Source organism: Scatophagus argus, chromosome 5 (assembly GCF_020382885.2).
Source record: "Scatophagus argus isolate fScaArg1 chromosome 5, fScaArg1.pri, whole genome shotgun sequence".
NCBI classification, from domain to species: domain Eukaryota; kingdom Metazoa; phylum Chordata; class Actinopteri; family Scatophagidae; genus Scatophagus; species Scatophagus argus.
In genome coordinates this window covers 14,779,561-14,802,734 of record NC_058497.1, presented here as the reverse complement: position 1 = coordinate 14,802,734, position 23,174 = coordinate 14,779,561, and the positions used below count along the sequence as shown (strand labels likewise).

General features: G+C 41.2%; 2 protein-coding genes across 3 annotated transcripts in view; both read right to left on the bottom strand.

Moving 5' to 3' along the window:
• Window positions 1–186: 186 nt before the first annotated feature.
• scn3b (sodium channel, voltage-gated, type III, beta) lies at window positions 187–9,620 on the bottom strand. 2 transcript variants are annotated; one of them, XM_046390209.1, is made up of 6 exons: window positions 8,883–9,620; window positions 7,106–7,284; window positions 6,774–7,002; window positions 3,840–3,978; window positions 1,983–2,066; window positions 187–1,315 (listed from the first exon to the last, which is right to left on the bottom strand). In XM_046390209.1, the coding sequence occupies exons 1-5, from the start codon at window positions 8,935–8,937 to the stop codon at window positions 2,003–2,005; spliced, it is 666 nt and encodes a 221-aa protein (XP_046246165.1). In that variant the 5' UTR covers window positions 8,938–9,620; the 3' UTR covers window positions 187–1,315; window positions 1,983–2,002. The 2 variants fall into 2 exon arrangements, with proteins under 2 accessions (XP_046246165.1, XP_046246166.1); XM_046390210.1 differs by lacking the exon at window positions 1,983–2,066 and having other exon boundaries at window positions 196–1,315.
• A 3,240-nt stretch (window positions 9,621–12,860) lies between these two features.
• LOC124059230 (SCO-spondin-like) overlaps window positions 12,861–23,174 on the bottom strand; it is a 31,411-nt gene continuing 21,097 nt past the window's right edge. Inside the window, exons 41-64 of the mRNA XM_046389081.1 lie at window positions 22,947–23,171; window positions 22,704–22,830; window positions 22,322–22,521; window positions 22,007–22,219; window positions 21,735–21,880; window positions 21,434–21,561; window positions 21,144–21,288; window positions 20,289–20,421; window positions 19,982–20,143; window positions 19,762–19,888; window positions 19,449–19,660; window positions 19,204–19,366; window positions 18,609–18,697; window positions 17,572–17,732; window positions 17,354–17,468; window positions 16,478–16,723; window positions 16,252–16,398; window positions 15,777–16,112; window positions 15,520–15,617; window positions 15,326–15,432; window positions 15,151–15,230; window positions 14,350–14,378; window positions 14,118–14,249; window positions 12,861–13,802 (exon numbers count right to left, since the gene is read on the bottom strand). Coding sequence (XP_046245037.1) covers window positions 13,287–13,802; window positions 14,118–14,249; window positions 14,350–14,378; window positions 15,151–15,230; window positions 15,326–15,432; window positions 15,520–15,617; window positions 15,777–16,112; window positions 16,252–16,398; window positions 16,478–16,723; window positions 17,354–17,468; window positions 17,572–17,732; window positions 18,609–18,697; window positions 19,204–19,366; window positions 19,449–19,660; window positions 19,762–19,888; window positions 19,982–20,143; window positions 20,289–20,421; window positions 21,144–21,288; window positions 21,434–21,561; window positions 21,735–21,880; window positions 22,007–22,219; window positions 22,322–22,521; window positions 22,704–22,830; window positions 22,947–23,171 — 4,037 coding nt within the window. The 3' untranslated portion in view covers window positions 12,861–13,286. The remainder of the gene's footprint in view (window positions 13,803–14,117; window positions 14,250–14,349; window positions 14,379–15,150; window positions 15,231–15,325; window positions 15,433–15,519; window positions 15,618–15,776; window positions 16,113–16,251; window positions 16,399–16,477; window positions 16,724–17,353; window positions 17,469–17,571; window positions 17,733–18,608; window positions 18,698–19,203; window positions 19,367–19,448; window positions 19,661–19,761; window positions 19,889–19,981; window positions 20,144–20,288; window positions 20,422–21,143; window positions 21,289–21,433; window positions 21,562–21,734; window positions 21,881–22,006; window positions 22,220–22,321; window positions 22,522–22,703; window positions 22,831–22,946; window positions 23,172–23,174) is intronic.

Genomic DNA, 23,174 nt, shown 5'->3' with positions numbered 1-23,174 from the left:
GCTGTGCAGAACTGCAGCTCTCTGCGCTGTAAGAGTGACGATTAAAATACGCAGCTACCTTTTAGCCACTTTTCAGCAGTGCTAATGAGAGTTTGAAACACCAAAGATGCTGTTGTGGTTGATTTAGAGCATGCTTTATTTCCATTTTCAACACCACTGCAGTCAAAGATAATAAGGAGACAGAAGCTGCTGAAAGTCAATCCTGCATTTTCCCTTTCCCTTTGTAGCTTTGAATTAATCTTATTGTGCAGTTTCAGTGAGAAACGTTTCAGTTAACAGAGGCACTTCAACACAGACTGTGGAATCCATTGCCTTTAATTGATCAAATGCAGCTCAATCACACAGGAAATATATCTGTAATAGACAAAGAACAGCATGGTATGTTTGAGTCACCAAATACATACAATTTTAGTGTTGTACTATAGAAATAGGCACACGTTTAGTCTCAATAGCAATGCTACTGTAGAACAACAGCAACAGTCGCAGCAAAAGAATAAAGTTTAGCGTAACTGTATGCAGTAAGACTTCACCTACTGAAGGTACTTTGACATCAGTGCTGAACATGGATTAAAGATTCATACAGCAGAGAATATAAGACAGACCTATAGGTGAATTCAGATCAACTGAAATGAAGTGACTTGATACAATATCACCTGTTTTTGTATTATATTTCCATTGCATTGTGGCTTCACTGATGCTCACAACATAACAGAGAGAAACACACATCCATACAGTATAAAACCTATGCAATCCATGTTTTCTTAAAAAGACATCAAAAAGATACTAGCAAATACAAATAAAACGTGGACTCAAAATCTCAGCATGGCATATAAAATTGTATTAAAACACAAGAAATTAAACAAGTACTACAGAATCAGTGTGTGTTACACATAACAGCATTTACAGCAGTAGTCCTTGGACCTTTTCTGTTTATAGGTTATAAATCACAGCAGGAACAATAACTACAAAGAACTCAACACACACTGGCAGGTCCAAATGAAGCATGGCTGGCTTTTATCCGATAACAAGAAGAACATTTTTGTTGTTTAACCTGCAGTATTTGTCAAAGCACTTGTTTTTAGGTGCCTGGCACAAAGGTTAAAAAATGAAAGGAAAAGGGAGAGGAAAACTGAGCACTGGGACACTTTTGACTGGCTCTTCACAAGACACAGTCCATACACAGGGGAGGTTGGATGGCAGGATTCTCATGGCTGTCTGCGGGTAATGTTACCTTCATTATGGCATAGATAAAGGCTGTGGAATCTATGCCATTTCTGTCACACGACCCTGAAGTCCCATCATGATTGGTTAATACCTAAAAAGACCAGAGAACATGTTCCATCATATTAAACACAGAATGATTTATATTCAAAATAACTAGACTTGTAGATGGAATATTAAACAAAATACAAATTCAACATCTACTTCACATAAACAACTGTGTTCTTCAAGATTTTGATAGCTCAAGGGCTCCTACTTCATATACATGCAAATGTCATCCATTTTAGCTTTTCATAATTTACTATGCTCAGCCATCTGTCTATCTACCTCTGGCAGATCAGTGCCAGAGGAGACTGTGTTTGAATGACATATATTTAACACTGTAGTGCTCATATTAGACTTGTTTCACCCAAATGACCTGTTTTCACAAATGAGATATGAGATAGAAATGAGCCTTTCTTACAGTACATACTGTATGATTTTAAACCAGTTCCCCTACATCAAATATACTCTTAACATTCATCATGGAAAAATCTTGACGGTGAGAAAGACTGAAAACTGAATGGAGAGAGTGAGTACAATGGAATTATGACTAAGTGAGACTTGCAGGAATGAAAGCTTTTTTGATGGAAACCAGAAAGAAGAGACATGGGGGTTGTTGAAGCGACAAGACTCCAATACAGAGCTGCACAGTTATGCATAATAAAGGTACAAACAATGAGTCAGAAAGGGAGGTGGGGGGGTGATCACATGTAAAATACCGTGTCACTGAAAACCACTTTTATTGGGAAACAGGAGCGGCTGCAGTGGCTTTCTGCTCATAGGGAATGGCTAGGTAGTTTGTCCTGCAGGCAGATTGGTAGAAAAAACAGAGGAGTGTCTAAGAGCTGGCAGAAGAGCCCTCTCTGCCAAAAATACCACAGACTGGTGCTGGTTAATGTTTGAGCAGCACCCACTAGAGTAGAACATGACTGAATTTCCTTCATTTTGGGATTCATATTTGTCGCTCATCCATGTTGCCACAACAATACACCCCCAAGAGGGAGTGAATTCTAAAGAGATATAAACCATCTTTGTAACGTTAGCAGTGGAGAGCTACTGTACAGCCTGCGTATCAGGAAGATATGACGCCCACACACTCATGGAGTATTAAACAGCAACAACACTCACATTGTTAAAAACCACAACACCTTCACCCGCACAAAAGCTGTGTAGACGAAGCAGAATTTTTGGGGCTCTGGCAGCAAATTTCAAGCACAATTTTTAAATGTTTTTTACAGACTGTCGCATTTGCTGCTGCGTTCCATCTAGTCACTCAGTAACATGACTCATATGATCTGCTCACTAATGCATCAAAAAATGTCACCTCAAAATGTTCTAGTCGTGGTACATATCCATTAAGTCCCTGTGGCTAAGAAGGCGAGCGCAAAACAGCCTCTCTGAGTGGGTGAAGCTTCTCACTGATGTGGGGATGTGTTGTCATACAGTTCAATAATGACCGTGAGGTGGCCACAATTCATTAACTCTTTCGGCTCTGCAGGCAGGTTACAGAGTTATACACATTCGATCACTTGATGCTTAGCTTAATGTGCGCTCCTCGTCTGCTTATGGATCAATAAACTTCACCCAAATGGGATGTAATTTCTGCTTAAACGATCATTAGTCAACCCCTTCTCCTTCAAATAATTTTGCTTCTAATAAAAGAGAAAAAAAGGTGTGACTCATTCATTAATTCCAAATACTTGCTATTGTAACCTAGAGGTATCAGGCAAGTAAACACTATTTTTTTCAGAATTCACACATGCACAATTCTTTCCAGGAAACTTTGTAAGAACTATTAAAATACAGTGTTCTCTTCTGCTTCTCTAGTAAACAAAAACACCTTATAAACCTTGTATAACATACAGCTCTGCATGTCACTGCAGGGGTCACGTTTGGAATCAGAGTTAACTGTCTGCAAAACCGCAATAACTGGATCAGCACATGGGCAGTGTGTTATCTGCGATTGTTCTGCTCAGGACTTAAATTGCCTGTTCAAAAGTTGTCAGCCTGGATCAACTGGCCTCGTCAACAGCATGACAATCCGGTGGGAGCTGACTATACAAGTGCACTGGGATCTTCGTCAGTGCTGACAAGGTGACACAAAAAGTCGGTTTCCGATGGAGCTGCAAATCCACCACAGATATAAAAAGGTTGTTTGGAAAAAAAATAAAATAAAAGAGCAGTCAGCAGTGCTTAGAATTATTCAGGCCCGACAGGCGGTCTAAGTGAAAAGACAGATTACTGGAGGGTTACAAACTCATTCAGTTTAGACCCAATTACCTCCATGTCTGTCTATGTCCCTGTCCAACTCATCCCTTTCTCTCTGTCTTGCTCTCTCTTCCTCTTGATTATCTTGTCATATTTCTGAGAATTTAAGTTATTATTATGTAAAGCATAATCTCAGGCAGGTTCAGTTAATATTTTCCCTCGCTGTAAATCACAGAAAAGAGAAACGGATCCGGACATGTTAACAGTGTAGCGTTTCAGTTATCCATTTTCAGACAGGCCCCGACTCGTATCTCGTATTATCTCTCTTTGCATCTGGCTGTGCATCCCTGCATTTGTGTGAGACTCACGCTGTGTCCTGCGTCTGCTCATCAGACTTGGAAATCTTCCTGTAGCAGTAGACCATCTCCACCAGTAGCCAGAAGGTCAAGAACACCAGCAGCACATACATCATGATCTCAGAGTAGAGCGCTGTGGTGTCTTCGCTGGCTGTGGAGCACAAACAAGAGCAAGGAACATGTTTTATTCAGTATGCATCCTACCTCTGAATGCTTTTTTGTGCTGAATACAGCAGGAGAGACTTCCATTCAAAGGAATTTAACAAAGTATGCTAAGCTTTTTCATGTATGACCCACAATGTACTGTCAGCCATAAAAGAGAAGGAAATATTTCTGTGGCATGCCCCAACAGTTTAGCTGAATGGGAAGTCCGACTCAATAAACACAATCATTATTACTATGCAGCTAAACTAAGAAAAGCAACTTCATGTTTCCAGGATTACATCGTGTTCGAAGATACATTTAGATGCACAGATGACGCACAAACTATGTTGCATACAGAACATTATTACAGCTGTAGTACAATGATAATAGAGTCTAGGGAGTTAAAGCCGCCCTGTGGAGTTTTCTTTAAAGAAAAGTTATGCTTACAGAATGTGTTGTGCGAGTCCACCAGATTTTATTTATCGTTTACATCCCTGTTCGCTTGCTAACAGTCTCCTTTTTCACTGCTGCATTGCTACATTTATTGGTGCAACCAGCTGCCGTCCGTCAGTGGAATAGCATCCATGTGTTCGTGCCGATGTTCGAAACAGGGAGCCACTGTTAGAAACATTTCTCCACAGCGACATGTGTGTGCGGTCAAAAACTCCACAGGTTTCCTTTAACTGTAAAATAAGATGGATATGCACAGTGGTTCTGGTGACCGTTGAGATTTTGATTTGATTATATTATGTTTTAGGTATACCAATGTTATGTATGGCTTTTTGTTCCAATTTGGTAGGTTTTATCAGTGCATTTTAATGAGGGGGTAGGCTCATGTGTTTTTCAAGTCTGTCTTACAGTACTCTTATGCAATATTCATAATACCGAAACAGTCTGTGCTAAAATACACAAGCATATTTAACAAGATTGGGGGAGGGGGGCTTCCAAAGTTAGACTCTTTTCAGTACAGTGTTCATGTTTCATTGACAGTTTTTCCTGGCTGAGCTGCGGTATAAGAATAACAACAGAGAAAGGAAATTTAAAAAGAATGCAAGTTTGGCAGATATAACTCTAATTCAGTGCACAGACTGTGTATTTTCTCCATCATGTACACTGGAAATGCACTATTGGTCAGTATGAACAGGGGGGGCAGCAAAGTAAAAAAAAAAAAAAGCTGTTTCAGTGCACATATGGGCACCTGACTAAGACAGATTTGAAAAACGTGAATTTACACCCGCACATTATTCACTGGAGGATCATTATGAACCACTGTGCCAGTGACTGTGTACCAAATTCCAGAAAGCCCGCTGACCAGACAGTTGACAGCTTTCACTGATATGATCCTGCAACCTCTGCAAATAGAGGCTGTTAGTGTAATATAATCCTTTAGATGGGAAAGCACAGATATGTTTTCCATGAGCTAATCCATTCCGCTGCCATAGACATCATTACCGTAACATGATTCCCAAGATATAATTTACAGTACACTGACTGTCAGCTTTGTGAAATTTGATACCACAGTTGTATGGGATGTAAAAGAAAGGCTTTCAGACATGTTTAGAAGATCAAACTGTAACTGTCCGATTTGCTCTCTAGGACACAAATGGCTTATCGTTATACGCATCTGATAGTGAGCTTTATACCATGTGCAAGCAGATTTAAATAATGTTAAGTTAAAGAAATGGGAGAGAAGTAAGTTTATCCAAATATACATGTCGTATTGTATATTCGATCGAGGTGGAAAATGACACATTCAGCAAGCCAAGCATTCAGGAAGCAGAATACATTACCCCTTACATTAGATAGCAAAGTGGTTGCTTTGAATTAACCCCTTCACTGACAACAGAAGAAAGCTTTGATGAACAATAAAGGCAGACACAAAACATAGCACACAATTATTCCTCTTCAGTACAGTCACAACAAAGGGGAGAGAAGGAAAGTGGTGTTGTTAGTGGCAGACTGCCCTCACACTGATGCAGCACTTAGCGAAAACAACCAGTTGGAAATATATAATAAAATGTGAAAAACCCACTTAAAGCGCTCTGATAAACACATCGAAGGAGGGGCATGTACAGCACAAAAACACTTAATACACAGAACACAACACCAGACTTGTGTTTCTGCCAGGAGGGATTGTAAATCAACACACCTGAGCTGAACCTCTCCAGCATACACTGTGTTTTCAGATGTATCATCATCATCATCATCATCATCATCATCATCGCATTTAACATAACAGCTGGGCCACTCAGCGTTAAAATGTGCATTACTGCAGTGAAATTATAAGTTAATCTGTCCTCCATATGGAAAGCAGACACTTTGTAGGTGTCTGTGTGTGTTCTGACAATGTTGGTGAACATAAATCCGTTCTGCTGACTTATGCTGGGTAGATATTTGACATACTGTGCAGTACAACCACTCCTGTTGAGACACTACTGGACCACTGCTGGCTTTATGGGAGCTCATACTTATATTAACACCAAATATGAATTAAATATTCGCTTTGGCACTGCAAAAGCGTTTCTTGTCTCTTTAATTTTAAAAATGTTGAACTGAAACAAATCCGTGATGCAGTATATTAGATAGGGAAAATCTTTCAAAACAACAGCTTAAGTGTCAGATTTCAGTTGCAGAAAAGCAGGGCAGACTCGAGACTGAGGATATAACCTTGCTAACCCGATTCTTTTCAGTAGAGAATCACAGCTGAAGTTAACAAGTAGCTGTACTGATATGCCAATCAAGTATGTGGCTAAGAACAAGGCGGAGCAACATGGAGGAAAAGTGGGAAGCCATTGGCCGCACCTTTCTCCTTCACCCGCAGCTCGATGTCTTTGATGATGGAGACTGAGGGAGTGAAGAAGTCAAACTCAAACTCGCGATTTACGTGACACTCATAGACACCGCTGTCGTTATAGGTGACGTTGACGACTTGAATGGAGACGTCTTGTAAGTCGTGGCTCCCATTCCAGGTCAGACGGCCCTTAAAGGGTCCATCCAACTCAACTGGACTGTCATCCTCGTACTTGTATATCTAGGAGAGAGGACAGGCAAGCAGACATTCATAAACTATATACACGGTCTAGTATGAACACACATATATGTCAGATTATATACAACATGTAGCTGCTACATACATGAGTTTTGTTAGGTGGGATGTTTTTCTCTTTTCCTGGCATGTAGTACCAGTTCACCCGTGTCCTTGCTTTCACCTCCTCCCTCTTCAAGCAGGCAATGCAGGTTAACTTAATGGATTTCCCCAAGACTGCTTCTGTTGCCGATGGGACATCGACACATACTGGCTGGCTCAGGTGGACTGTGGGAATGTTACACATATTCAATTCAGCAGCTACCCTGATGAAAGTTTAGTCCAAATGTTCCCCTCCTGTCAAAAATGTGTTTCGCTAGTTGTTACTCCTGTCAGATGTTTGAGCAGAAGGACACGTGCAGCGTTTGACACGGGAAGGCTTTTTTTTGTAATAATCATCTGCTGAAAGGGAAAAGTGCCTTTTGTGTTAAAATCTGTGTTTAGGGTTTGTAACTACTTGAGGGTTTTGTAACACCACTGTTTTTAATTAAAACAGGAGACAAAAAATATACTCATAGATTTAGCATTTTTCAAAGAAGAAAAGTAGTTCTAGTAGTAGCAGTGATTTCTCAGATCTGTTTTTGTAAGTACATATGATGATTTTTTTGGATAAACCATATTGGACACAAATTATTATAAGCACAATATTACAATAAAAACAACATTTAATTGTTAGGCTTAGTTTATCACTAATTAGAAACAGAAAATGGACATGTTTAAAGTATCTTGTTGTGCTTGTGCTTGAGTGCTTCAATACTCGTCACTAATCCAAAGAGGTGCCTCCGAGTAAACGCAAAAGCATTTCAAAGTAAAAGTGCTTCAAGTTAAAACTCATCACGTACAAATTCACCAGGAGGATTACATCTTTTGTTTTTTTAATAGCTAATAACTCGTGGCCCGGTCTTTCTTATTGAACTTTGAGCCAGATGCAAAACTCAGTCAACGTTAAAAAGACATAAATTCAATTATACACCTCTGTGAGCACTTGAGAGACTTGGGTCACAATACTGAGAGCAAATCCAAGATCATCCAGGCCAGTGAGCACTAATGATGGCCTCTGCCCATTAGTATTAGCTGGCACGGGCTGAAATAAATGTAGGGAGGGAGTGTTGGATGCAGGAACTGCGGACAGTGTAGGAGGAGGAGGAGGAGGAGGAGGACAGCAAAGCATTGTGGGCAAGCAGGAAGAAGAGAAATCTGTGTCTGATAAATACATTACAGGAGATTAGAGTAATTAGAGGAAGGTTGGAAGCGGTGAAAACACGGAGGGGATTATAAACACAAAGATGGGGTTTCTTTGAAGTGAAGTGAGGCAGTAATTTCAGCTAACTCGCCACATGGATGTCTTTGTGTGGCTGCTGTTGTGTTGGGTCCAGTGCTCTTATATAACCCAAAGCCCCCCCTGGGCAGACAGTGACAACATTGATTTCATCTCATCCTTTTTTTTTCCACACTGAGGTCTCATACAAACACATGGAAAGAGGGCTGAGAAACAGAGAGACGGAGACGGAGAGAGTCAGACAGGAAACTGGAGAAAGGGAGCAGAAAAAGGGGAAGAAAGCTTGACCCCGGTGTCCTCTGTTACATGGATCAATTTATTTCGCTTAAATGCTGACAACAGTGAGCCGCTGTTCACTGTGCAGCAGACGTCAGGGGTCTGAAACTGGGTCAAGCTGGAAGGTTCAAAAACCATTAACAAGGCCTGCGATTATTCATCTGTTCATCTGTTTTACCCGATAGAGTAAGACATGAAACATTCACACACACACACAGCTCAAAAAAAAAAAAAAAAAAGGAGTCTGAACATCTTGCACAGTCATACTTACCGACAAAAAACAAAAGTATCAAAGCTTGCAGATGAGTTCTGGTTTGTGTTACCATATTCAGCTCTTTCTGGAGCTGCTGGTGGACAGTATCCCTCTAACTGTTGCTTTACTGGAGCAACTCTTATGTTGTCTTCACACGAGGCCAGGAGTTTAGGTAACAGGAGTTGTGGAGGTGACTTCAGGACCAGGGACAGCGCCTCTCCTCGGCAGACCAGCGCGCAGGTCAACTTCCCTCTCCCACGCCAAACTCTCTGAAGAGAAGGCAGGATTTTAAACTACAGTGGAGTTGCACAAGCCAGCGGGCTTTACGAGCTCATCTGTGAATTTAAGACTTCCAGTTACCACCTGACTCGCCATTCATCACTTGGGCTATCTAGAAAGAACCAACTTCATTATTCCCTCCGCTCGGTGAAATAAGTCCGCAATGCGAGACAGCAGTCCTTCATCCACAACTGTTGTCACTCAGTCCCGATCCATCCAGACATCACAAGAAGAAAAATGAAAACAAGCGAAGACGAGGAACCTGTGGAGTCTCAGCAGCCGATTATTGTTGCGATATGTGGAGTCTTGTTCACGCACAACAACAGCAGTAAAACTCTCTGTTTTCAGCCCTTAAAGAATAACACTATTGATTGTTTGAAGTGTGTTTCTTCCTTAAAGATGACTGATGATATTTCCCAGTCGCGAAACACTGCCTTTATTTTTCCAGCAGTCACTTAGCGCTGGCAGAGCAGACGCTTTGATACGCATGCGTGAGTCACTCCCTCCTACACTACAATGAGCATGACCATATTATTGTCATTTGGGAAGGGCTAACCAACTCATCATGCAAGTCTGTTTGCATTTGCTATCGGCTGCAGGAGCAAACCAAACACCGATTCTTATTACATACAGAAACCTAATGCACATCGGTTTTACCAACGCTTAACAATGACATGAAACAATGAAAACTGTTTTTGACATTATTCCTATTTTCCAGGTCTGAGTCCAAAGCCAGCATCACGGTCAGAGGACACAGTGGTCCACTTTAAGTCTTTCAGTGGTATAACACCAATAAGAGGACAGGCATGGAGGTTATATGCATAAAAATCTACCTTTATGCATACATAGAAGCATAAAATAGACAGGCCTGGATCTATACTCGAAATCATATGAATGCCAAGCACATACACAGAGTGATCTATATCTTCAGTTTACTGCAGCAATGAAGGTGATAAAACACTGTGCATGACACAACCTGCTAATTTAATGATCTTCTATCCTCTGGAGTTTAGCCTTAAAAAGGCTTGACCTTTTCTGTGATATTTTGTCTATATATACAAACTCATCTGTCCTGCATGACCGTGCTCCAGCAACAATGGGCCTCTCTTTTCTTCTTTTATTGACTAATTATTTAAGGAATATTGCTTATTTAAGGAATAAGCAATCCTAAAATATGAAGCTTAAAGATTTTCTTTTTTCACTAATTCAGTTGCAATGATTCACATTCACCGATTCAGGTGGAGAAAGATTGAAAGCTTGTTTCTGTCCATCACACCAACGCAACCTCGGCAGAGAGGGCTGAAGTGACTGTTGAACAGTGTAATTATTTCGCATTTTTTTCTCTCACTGAAAGCTGCAGCAATCTGACTCTCTTATAAAGGCTGATGAGAATGCGATGAAATGGCCGACAGGCTGAGACTCTGTTCCATAGACCTGTTTTGCATCCAATATAAATATCAAAATAGATTACTTGTCAATTACAAATCTATGATCTGCTTTAATCTTGATGTTTTCCTTTCTGTATGAAAAGAGTATGTTTTATTTGTTCAGAAAGAAAGGAAGAAAATCTACTTTTTGATTATTCTTTAAAAATCTGATATAAAGTCATGAATATAAAATCATGAACTTCAGTATCTCAAAGCACCCCAGTCAGTATTGTCATAATTGTATCAGATATGCTGCTTTTCTGTTTCTAGTCTGTATGTCACAAACTAAATAATTTTCTTTGATCTCAAATGTTTTTAAGACACCCACCAAAAAATTAGGATTAGTGTGATGTTATATGCAAAACCCTGTGAAAAAACAAGGGAAAAACAGGTTGTGATGAACCTGTGACACTGAATCCTCAGCCCTAATGCAGTCATGATAATCTCATTTTGACATCACAATATTTAATCTTGCAGCCACTGTATCTGGACTAACGAGAGGATTACCCTGGAGGACGAACAGGAATTAAGGACTTTAGAATTCCAGTATTATTTATTTTCTTCTAAAATGGCAAAATGTGGAAAAACAAGGAAACCATGCATTTCTGTCCTGAATTATTTTTATCTGTAAATATCAAAATGAATATACCTTGAGGATTCTCTCTGTTAGTGTGAATCCACAGGTTTTAGCGCAGATCTTAGTGTAAAAAGCTGAGTGCACTCTTGTGTTGCTGTCCGCATCAGCAGCAGGCTGGCACTCTGGAGGAGCAGACTAAATATGGCAGGCCTGGTTCAACCACATCCTGCAGATAAGGAAACCATAGCAACAGTAATGCAGCGCCATGGTGACTGTACGGGAGGCCTGCTTAGCGACAGCTTGCACACTCAGGAAGACAACAGGAAGCCTCAAAACCTGCTCTCTTTTTCACAGGCATCCAATGTGTCTGACTTTCTACAGCAAGAGCTGAATAGATTATGTGTTTTCACTTTTCAAGTGCTCAGGTCCAAGGGCTTTCACAGCAGGGTGCACACATGTCACAAATTTACCACATTACGAGTTTTGAGGGTCAACTTATCCCAAAGATAGTAGCAACATGAAAACCAGAGCAAGGGGATAGTTTTATGTGGTGAATTTCAGTCAAACACAATATCAATCAGCCATTTACATAAGGGAGTGAGTGACTGTGTGTAAGTAAGTGGGTTAGAGACAGTATGTGTTAGCTCATATACGCACTGTTTACATGTGAGTATGTGTATGTGCAGGATCCCTTGAAGGGGAACAGATTTCTAGGGATTTGGAAGGATTTCAAGATTATAACATGATTACAGCAGACAGCAATGGATGAAACATGCTGGAAACTGAGATGTAAAGCTCATGTGCAGCTTACTAAAAGAAAAAAAAAATCTCTTAATGCTGGAATCTGGACAGTATAAGAAGGACATCTCTATCTCTCTAAACATCTGTCATCGATACTCATTGTGATGCATCTGTACCCATACATCCTGCACTCTACTCAGTGTGGGTGAAATGTCTTGGATACATATGAATATATACATACATACGCACAAACATCACACAAAGACAGTCTTCCTAAAAATAACTCTTGTGTTGATCTAAACAACTAGAGCAAGCATAATGTTGTAGTGCTGCACATTGCCACACACACACTTACACACACATGGCTCCAGAGCAGCTCAGCATGGAGTTTTATGATGCCATGTCCCACTGCGAGACAGACACACAGGCCATATCAGTGGCACATAGCAGCTAATCTAACTGATAAGGCATGTACTTTCATGGAGGAAACAAACCACACCCAGATCCACGCGCACACACACACACACACACACACAGCTACAGGGCAGTGCCAGATACAACCCGGGGGGACTTGGCACAGGGCTGTAAGCTAACACTGATAGTAAGTGAAGACTTGTTCCATCTGACCTTCTGATTTGGCTCCCCAGCAGGAATACTCACTTTCTATTATAAGACCGAGAACCTCGTACATCAGATAAACCATCGAACCAGAAGAAGGCAGCAGTCGTGCAGCATAGACTTCTATTCTGGAGCAGACCCAACAAGATTTCAAGTTTAATAGCTACTTTTGCCTTCACCTGGTCAATCTGCTGCTCATAGAGGAAGCTCACCGAAAAGGGCTTAGCGAAGAAAAGTTAGAGGACCCGCACGTGTTCAAGATGGAGAAAGGGAGAGACAGTTATTGTAGTTTAATATTAAATATTCATGAAGATGTGGGGTCATCACCTCTACACAAGGGAGAGGTTGTTGTGAGTAGGAACAGAGTCACCTTGTGCTCATTCAGCTGAAGTTTATTGTCTTAATTAGAATATGGTAATGAGCAGAGAGTACATTAGAAGCCGGTATTAACTCCTGACTGAGAGACTGTTTTGACAAGATGACAGACGGTGTCACTCTGCTGCTTGTTGCCCGAAATTATATCTGTCCAAGGATCACAGTTAATTAAAAAGAACACAGTTGAATTGCTTAAAAGCTGGTGCAAATTAAGACACTTGAGGTCACTCGAGTCATTACTCAGCAAACAAGAAAGAATATTATAGTGTACATAATCAAGCTAAGATGAACATGAAAAGCATGACCTGGAAGGAGACGGAGAAAAAGTCGTGAGAGAAACACATGAAAACAACACATTTCCAGGCATTCATCTACATTCAGTTCCAGTTTCTAATCATGAGCCTCCTATATATCATCAACATCTGTATGCCCAGATGTATTTTCTAGTGTGATCTGACTGTTTATCTCCTGCTTTCCTGGGACATTGAGATGCAGCTGATCTTGGCTCTCTAGCATCTGGCAGTCCAGTAATGTGTCAGGGCTGTTGCTCTGGACAGTGTCATTCCTCTGTTGGCCAGAAATATGACCCTCCAGTTTATGGTCACCAAGACTTGCGCTCTCTGCTGTTTGTTGGCTGTGACTCTGGCTAGCTGGAACACTGTCCTGCCACCGGCGATCAGCAGGGCTGCAGCCATCCACGCCAGGATAATGCTCTCTCTGCCCCTGCTGAGTGCTGATGCTGTCCGTTTGAGTACGGCCCCGTGTCGCGTCTTTTGACTTGCTGTCACGCTGCTGGCACTGTCTGATCTGGTCTAATGTGATTTGGAACTCATTGAGGCGCTGTGATACATAGCGTCTCTTCAGTTCCAGCAGGATTGTTCCATTACGGCTCAGGCTCGGTATGCTTGTTGGTGTTGCCCTCTGTGTAACGACAGATCACAGTTAATGTATTGTAGATGATATTTAGTAAAAGCTAGAAATAAATTCATGGACATGCTCTCACGCAATGATGCAGATATGCAAATGCAGGCTCCATCATGCATACTGATTCACACAGTTCTCTTAAGTCAAGGCTGAATGAGTAGTGGGGAGAGTCAAATTATCTCAGCATGCTGAAATTTGTACAAAATAAAACCCTAAGAGATCATGCCTAAGCTCGTCATGACACAATAGAATTCTAATGCAGATTCATTCTTTGAATTTTGTAATTTTATATTTGATATTCCCACTAATTACCACAGAATGGTTGCCAGCACTGCTGTCTCTCTCCTTAAGACATGTGCTCATTTGAGCTCTCTTCTGTAGCTGCATGCTGAGCTGCAAGAAAGACTCATTCATGCGGTCAATTTCTTCCTCTACACAGGACACCTGTGGTAAAAAGAAATGATAAATTTAAGTCTCTGGTGCACGGAGGGCAGTTACTATTGTCTTAAATTAAGGGAGTTCTTGATTTTTAATGGAGTGATACCTGAATCGGCGTCCCTTTTGGTAGTAAACCTGCACAAAAAGAACAAAACTTTCAACCTTCAGAATATAAGAAAAAAAAGATTTTCCCTAATCTTCTCAATGGAATTGGTATTGATAGAAAAAGCCACAACAATTAACACATTGCATCTAGCAGGAACACAACGACCTACTGCCTTCAGAATAGCTTCAGCGCTCACAGACATGTGGTCATTAAAGTCATGAACTGTGTGTATTAGGATATTGGACCATTCTTCTGGAACAAAAGCTCTTTAGGCAATGAATGAGGTGAAAATCGACTCTTTTTCTCTCCAGGACTTCCTATAATGGTGTAATGATGTTTAGATGTTGTGACAGGGTAGAAATGAAAAACATCTGAATTCAATTTTAAATCACATCTAAATGTGCTCATTAGTTTACATGGGTGCATTATTGAAATACAGCAATACCATGTTTCTCACAAGATAGTTTGCTAATGACCTTAATGGCTCCAGTGGAAAAAATTGTGTTTTGAAAGCATTAAACCCATCCTCACATAAGAAGAAATATTAGGTAGTAATGGTAGCAATAATAGTAAGGACTTAATAGACTATTAATTGATGAATTTTGATTTTCCATAAATTAAGTTTTTTTATGTTTTGATGCATTTCGATCACAGTTGCCATTACTTATGTAGTCACTTTGGAGTGATGGATCCACAGTGTCAAATGCTCTGTGAAAAGTTTTGGTCAGAGCAGTTGTTGTCAACAGTTTTGCATCCTGTTTACCCAAACTGCATCTTTTCAGAAAAGAATAACTGTCTTACCTGGTTCTCTGTCCTCAGCTGAACTCTGTTTGAGGTTTGTGATGAGCTGCTCTAGCTTGAAATATCTGTATTTCTCAAGTCTAAAGTTGAGTGATAGACAGAAAAATATTTAACTGCGTGAGTGTGCTCAAAGGGCATCTCATTCTCTGCTGTAAGTTTTATCTTTATCACAAACCTGCTGGCTAAAAGGGCCTCAGTGAATTGTGCTTCAGTGGGAACTCTAATGTTGAGAAATTCCTCAACTAATGCTCCATGTGGCCCCTCTGAAGCATCAAATGTTGACTGTAAGAAGAAAGCAGAAAAAAAGCCATGTGCCTCTGCTCCCGCAGTGTGAGTATGATGTGTGAGGCTTAAATAGTGCATACACACCTCTGCTTCATTCCATTTGAAAGAAAAGTTGAACAGCTGAAGGCCCAAAGCTGAAATAGCCTCATGGAGAGCTTGCATAAAGCTCTGGGGTTTAGATCCTGGATAAAAAAAGAAAAACAAATATAATATTGTTTCCAAAGAAGATTATATACATGCTTTAAAAGATGATTGACAGAGCTGTTATACAGTACTACACCACAGCTGCAAACAAAGGATTCAGTTTCAGGACTCTTCTCTGTTTCTATCTGTCTGATTACCTGATGCTATGTGGGCCATGGACTGCAGAATAGTAGCAATGAAATGTCCCACGTGCTGAAGCTTTGTCTCTGACAGATAAAGGATTTGATTGACTGCATCAAAATAAAAGTCCTTTGAACAGTGTGCCAGCAGAACCTCATTAGAGGAAGCTGAAGAAACAGGGATTGACTTGGCCAACAGCAGAAGCACAGAGGGGAACAGGGGGCAGTTTGCAAGCAACTGCATCACCTGGGAACCAAACATGAAAATGGCACAGTGTTGAGGTGAGAGGCTGTCCAGTGCAGTCGGGATAAGTCGTCCATCACTGTTCTCCTGGACACGATGTTCTGTAGCTGCTAAAACAAACCGACATGCTGCATTTCAGGCTTTGTGTTTAACAAAATGTGTTGTTACAGTTGAATGATTTTTTTTAAATTAAGTTTTTAATTCTGAGGTCTTGATTTGGGGCTTTTTTTTAAAATCAGGTTTCTGTACCCTTGTGGAGATGCTGATTAGACTCAGTTGTGGTAAGGTCCTTCAAAGATTGTTGGATCTCCTGCAGGGTCTTGAACAAAGGTGACACGCTGACCAGCTTGGACAGGTCATGGTCACTTAAACAAGGAGCTGTGCTCTGTACATGGACTGGGGAAGACAAGAATCACCTCACTAGGATAACATAACATGTCAATGCAGCAAACCTTTGTATAGATCTGTTCCTTACCTGGCTCATGGGAAAGAGCTTCCGCTTTCGTCATATCCACTGAGGAAAACTGTGTGTAGCACATGTTGGTATCACTGGGTTGTGTGTATCCAGCTTGCTGCTCACATTCTCTGGCATTATTAAGACTACTATGACAGTATGGGTGACTGTGCAAATCCTGGTTCTGCCAAGCTTCCCCGGTCAGCCTGCATAAGAGAGCTTCCACAGACCTGAGAACAGCTCCAAGTAAAGCTATAGAAGCCTCAGCTGTGGTGACAGAAATAGAATAGAATAGGAAAATATTTAATAAAGGATGTGACACAGTTTTCAACTCAAGGCTCAACAAAGTTTAACAAGAAGCCATTTAAAGGAAGTATTTGACTACTTTGGTTTTATCCCACAGTCGGGCACAAAATGTGATAGTGCTGTTAAAGAAAGAGTCTGACATCTTGGGGAAATGCCTTTCTTATTGGCTTACTAAGATGAGAAGATCAATGCTACTGTCATGGCACTCCGTATGCTCAATATAAAGCTGGAACCAGCTGCCAGGTGGCTAAGTTTAGCATGAAGACTTGAAATAGTCAGAAGCAGCTAACCTGGCTCCTTTTGAGGATAACAAAGTCCACCTACCAGCACCGCTAACCCTCACAAAACTCTCATTTAGTTAATCCACACACTGTAAAATCACAAATTGGCTTAAGCTAAGATAACCAGCTTATCTTAAGCCATACAGACATCAAGTGAATAAGCATTCTTCCCAAAGTATTTCTTTTCTCTGATTTATAATTATGGCAGGCATTTTTTTTTCAACAAAAATTGCTCGTTTCTGCCCATAGACCATTTCTGTGGAAATATCAGCTTTTCTGCTAAAGTCATATTATTATTATTTGGCTTTACCTTGTGTCTCTCTCTCGCCTGCAGTGCTGTTAGAGGGTTTATCCCTCATTGAATTATGGACTACCAGCTTCTTAAGAAGACTCAGTTTTTTATTATCCATATTCTCAAAGACATTCTGAAAGAAAACACACAATTTTACAGTTTTCTTGCAGCACTTTAGCCACCTTTTTTAAGTACTGACCAATTCCTTTTTATCACATCATGATACTAAAACTCACTTTGAGTGTTTCAGTCTGTTGACAAATGTTTCGATAAAACTCCTGCGTGTCTTTGCGGTGTCGGGCCAGTTGTGAAGCTATGTGGAGATTCTGATCCTCTAGTTTGTCGTACAGAGTCTTCACATTGAACTCCTCCAAATCACAGCACCCTGACACGCTTCCTAAAAGGCAAATGTCAATACAACTTAAGTTAGAAAAGGTTGGAAATTAAGCGGGAAAAACCTCAGTTTGGTAGCCCTAAAACTGAGGAGAAACTCTTGTGATGAATGGTTCCTACTTGAAATGAAAAGCTTTCTTAACTGGAGTCCATAATAATTCAGTAGAGTCTCTCTAGCATTTTAGACCATCTGGGAAGGGGCATGCGAAGGATGATAAGTACTTGACTTAAAATTGCAGAGGCTAACTAAAGAACTACAGATAACAGCACACGCCATTAGAGTGTGATATTAGCCGTTATTCTCTCTATCATCGATCAGATGGGGAATAGGCTGTTAACTGCTACCTGGTCATGCATGATGGTTTCATAATGACTTGGCCATTGGACATTTAAACACCCTATCAAGCTGCATGAATAATTCAATAAGCTTTAACTGAGACAAACATCATCACAGAATAAGTTGCCTAAGTGTTTTTCCTTTCTCAAGACAGTTTCAACGGTAACGGAAATATGAGCAGGTTATTGGAGTGGTGCAGGAAATAAAAAAATGAAAGGTTTTATTTATTTATTGAATTTAACCAAAATATGGCTGCAGAAAGTTAGGATGGATTAATTTGCTCAAGGCTTTAATCATAAAATCCCATATACCGTAGAAAAATGAAAAAAATGAAAAAACAGAAAAAAAGTGAAGCAAAATCTTTAGCATATAACAGAAAATAATTGGCAAAATAAACTTTAGGATTCAACTGGCAAACTCAGTGTGCACTCCACCAGGCCCACCATGGCTGTCTTGTAGTACTATTGTTAAGAGAACTTTAAGGGGGCTTGATCATGCTTCTGGGGGAGGACTTCAGCATAGACTGAAAAGAAGTGAGCTTACCTCCTTTTGACACAGCAGGCTCCTCAGCTTCTGCTCCCTCTCCTACACCCCTACTGCCCAGGAAGCCTCCTATGCCTGGGACAGCTATGCTGAAACACAAATAAAAAGGCACACATTTATATGTAGAGCAGAGTAAAACTAAAACTGCTCCCTGCATGGGCAAATCTGACTTGCAGACAGAAGTCAATAGTAAATACAGCACAAATGTGACTGTTGTCATGGTCACCAAAATCATCAGAAAGATCGATGGGAAAATACAGACTAAATAGATAAATAACTGAATCACATCCACAGACAGTCAAAAGGCAAATCACATTTGCTGAAGGAATTCAAGAGCTCATGTATGTGTTTGTTGCACCTCCAGGTAGGTTAAAACTCACAACATAAAGAAGGTTGAGAGTCCACTTAGATGACTTGAGCTTTCTGACAAGATGTGATTATATGATATAACGATGAAGACTGTCTCAATTTACACCTGTGTCATTTTGCAGGTTGACAACAGCAAAAAGACAGAGTGTAAGGTGACTTTTTAAGATATATCATAAAAAATACGTACATATTATGGGCCCTGACACACGTCTGTCTCCTGTCTCACCTGTCTCCACTGCAAACACAATCCGCTGGACAGAAAGGCTCCCCTAGACTTCGCCATTTTGGCTTAGTCCTCCACTGGGAGACAAGTTTTGCTTTGTCGGGCCGCAGAATTAGCACTGTGGTGGTCACAACCACAACAACAACCAGCAGCAGACTCAGGAGGCCTGTACACAGTTAGCAAAGGTTAACTCATTACAACCACATACCTGCACGATAAAATGTTGAGTAGACAGTAGGGATACACACCTGCTATCACGCCCCAGTCAGGTAGAACGTTGAGTCTGTGCTGTTTGACAATCCCGTACTTGACCAGCTGTGCCGGGGTCATGGGCTGGAAGACAGAAGCTCGAGGGTCACACTCCGTCCCCTCCTCACTGACCACCACTACCAAACTCCACTCTGGAACAGCACTGTCAACAAACACATACTTCCCTGTTTCTGAAAACACATGGGCAAATCTGTGAAAGGAAGAGGAGAAGTCAGTGGTAAAGCGGAGGGATATGATCTCAAAACAGGATCAACACTTGAGTCTCGACCTGCGGTGATGCCTCAACACTACCTTGTAGAGTTAAAGTTTGTCTGCTTCATGAGTATCTGCAGACGTCTGAAGGCACCAAAGTCCCAGCCGGGGTTACTGTTAAACAGGTGGTCTTTCTGGTACACTGGGAAGTGGCTGAGACGACGATCTTAAGGATGTAAAATGGCAAGATTGAAGTGTGAAAACTAAATCACACTGTCATGATAAAAACTAACGTGAAAATCAACAAAATTAGCAGTACCAGTGTGGTTGATGGTGAGATGGAAAATGAGCATGTCACCAGCAGACAGACAGGCGATGGGATTGGGAATACGAGGAAGGACAGCTAAGTCAGCCGTATCATCATCATCATCTCCTGTGTCTCTCCTTTTTCTGGGCCTTGTACTTAGGAGTTCTGTTGGTTCTGAGTAGAGTAGAGGTAAAAAAGGCTTAGACAAATAGGTTACTTCTTTATCTTAAAGTAATACTCACTGGACACAGAAATCAAATTGGTTGATTGGGAAAACAAAAATAAAACAATAAGTCTATGAGTCAATAAGTCTAGTCACCTGACAAAAACTGACTGACGAGCTCTTCTTGTGTGGGAATCCAACCAAATACTCCATCAGAGTCAAACTGGACCAAGTGGATTTTACCAATAATGTTTACATGTATATCTGGTCCAAAAACATTAATTGCCGCCTGGCAGGAAACAGAAAGAAGCTCAGTAAGAACCGCTGCTGCAACACTAAACCACAGTATACTCCATAAATTCAAGAAAGAAATGACAAGATATCAATAACTAACTAACTAATTTTGAGATGTTGTCTCTCGTAAAACTGTCAGGGTATCCTTTGCATATGGACAAAGCACTAAAGTGTCAGCATATTGGAGATGCAATAACATATAAAGAACAACTACGTCACATTCTGTTTTACAGAAAACAAGGTTTTCTGATTACTGAATTTGGTATACACAGTGCTGACTTTGTTCTAGCTATTTTGCTGAGATACAAAAAACATTTTCTCGTGTGCAGAGAGGACTTCAGTATTTATCACTTTCTCTTCACTGTAAAGCAATGTTATCACAAAATCTGCAGCTGCAACATTTTTCCAGGTGTCCTGCTGAGACTCAGACTGCCTGAGACCCTGATAAATGCCACACAAAGCTTTCTGCCAACTAATCGATCTAGCTAAACCCTACAGGCTGAAAAGTGTCTCGGCTTCATCTGTACAACACTAACAGCAGATTTGTGCTTTTTTTATCTGATGGTTGCAGCTTCCGAAAAATGCTTCCTCATACATTACATTTATTGCATTTGAATAGCAAGTATAAGTAGGTAGTATAAGTAAATAAGCAATATATTATCTTGTAGGCTACAACCAATCATCCGTTTGTCAATGGCCTTGTCACCTCTCCCTTACCCTTGTCCACACCACACTGTTCCTTTCTTTGAGGCTGAGAAGCAGGTGTCCATCTGGGGAGAACTGGGCAGAGAGCTGAGGAAGCCTGGAAAGGCAGGACGTGTTGCAAAGCTCTTCAGCAGACACATAGCGTTCACACTGGCATCTGGGGCATCAGGATCAGACAGAAAGACACACAGCGGGTGAGGCTACTCTCCAGACAATGATGAATTAGTTCATCGCATGTGTCTAGGTTTTAGTTTTACAGAGTAATGTTTAAAATAGTAACGTAATTGAAAAGTGAGACTCACATGCCCATCTCCACATCCAGAGTTCCTCCATGTGGCCCACAGGTGATATTACAGGAGTGGGAATTTGGTGACACACACTCTCTGGATTCTGCCAGACGTATTTGTCCTGTGGCACACCGTCTGTTCATCTGAAACACACATATAAACATCTAAAACTCCAAACATGCAGATCATTACTGGTCATTACAGCACTCATGATTGAAAACCATTACAAGAGCATTTCTCCCATTTCACAGTGTTGTAATGATGACTGGATTATAAAGTAAAATCACTGCAAACAGGAGGCAGTGCTTCTACTCACCTCAGGCTGACAGTCCAATTCACTGTCAGAGGCAGAGCTTTTGAAATCCAGTTCATTGTAGAAGACAAAACCAGTTCTGCACAAACATGAACCATCTGAGTGCTGGAATGCACGGTTCTTACCAATACAGGCACAAGAAGAAGAACCTGAGAAAACAGATGTGACATGGAAACTTTTTCCTGTTCAGAAGAACAACGCTTTTGAATCTGTAACTTACCTTAAAAATGATAAAAAGCATTCAATGTGATCTGAGTTTTCTAACAGGATCGAACCTGTGACTGAGGTGGAGGAGCTGCCACAGGGAAAGCAGGCCTTTTGAGCAGGCAGGTGGTTAAAGGTGCCAGCTGGACATGGGTGACAGTCACCCATTGCCTCTGCATGAGTGAGGTTACCAAAGGAGCCAGGAGGACAGGGTATTGGTTGAGTGGATCCCATGGGACAGACATACCCAAGAGGGCAAGGGTTGGTCTTGTAGTGGTCTGTGTCTGTTAAAATGTATTCACACAATTATTTGGAGTTAGGAATGAAATCACAAATATTATTTGCATAATTCAAGATGTAGAATGATTTGGTTGCGAGTTAAGTACCTGTGGGACAAAAGTATCCTGGAGGACATGTAAGGCACTGTGTGATGGCGGAGAGGTACGGCCGATAGGTGCCCCCATCACACACACTACAGCAGCTGCTTTTGGATCCTCTGAGCCTGCTGGTGTTGACAGGCATGGAACCTCCTTCACAGGACTCCATGACAGAGCTGTTGGCTGGGCAGTAGTAGGGAAATGGACAGCTGTGGGGCATAGTAGCAGGCTTATTTATTTATTTATTTTATTTCCACCCTCTATGTGCAGCATCAGTACAAACCCATTAAGCTTTCATCATTTCACAGTTAAACCTCTCATTTCCATGTCAGTCTCACAAACATGTATTTTCATGCCAGGTTTTAGCAAATTGGGCCTCTCATGCACTCACAGTTGTTCGGGCGTATGGTATGAATGGGATCCTTCAGGACAGAAATAACCTTCAGGACAGACTTGAGGCTCAGCGGTCTGAGGTCCACAGTATGAGCCAGCTCTGCACAACCTCTCTGAGACTGCACCTGGCTCATGAGCAAAAACTCATTACTGCAGAGCCTTTATACTATTTTTAGGGAGAAAGACATTTATAGAGGGCAATAAGATATCCTAACATTATAAGCTATACGGATTAACATACCTATGGGACACTGATAAGAGGCCCTGCAGGGGAACCCCTCCACATTGGGCTTTCCTGTTTCCCGAGGATCTGGGCAGAAGGTTCCCCCCGCACAGGGTTCACACTGGCTGAGTGCAGCAGCTCCAGGAAGAGATCTCTTAGTGCCCGCGGGGCAAAAGATGGGAGGTCCGGACCCACTGCACCAAAACCCAGGTGGGCAGGGACTGTTGGAGTAGCCTGTAAGCCCTG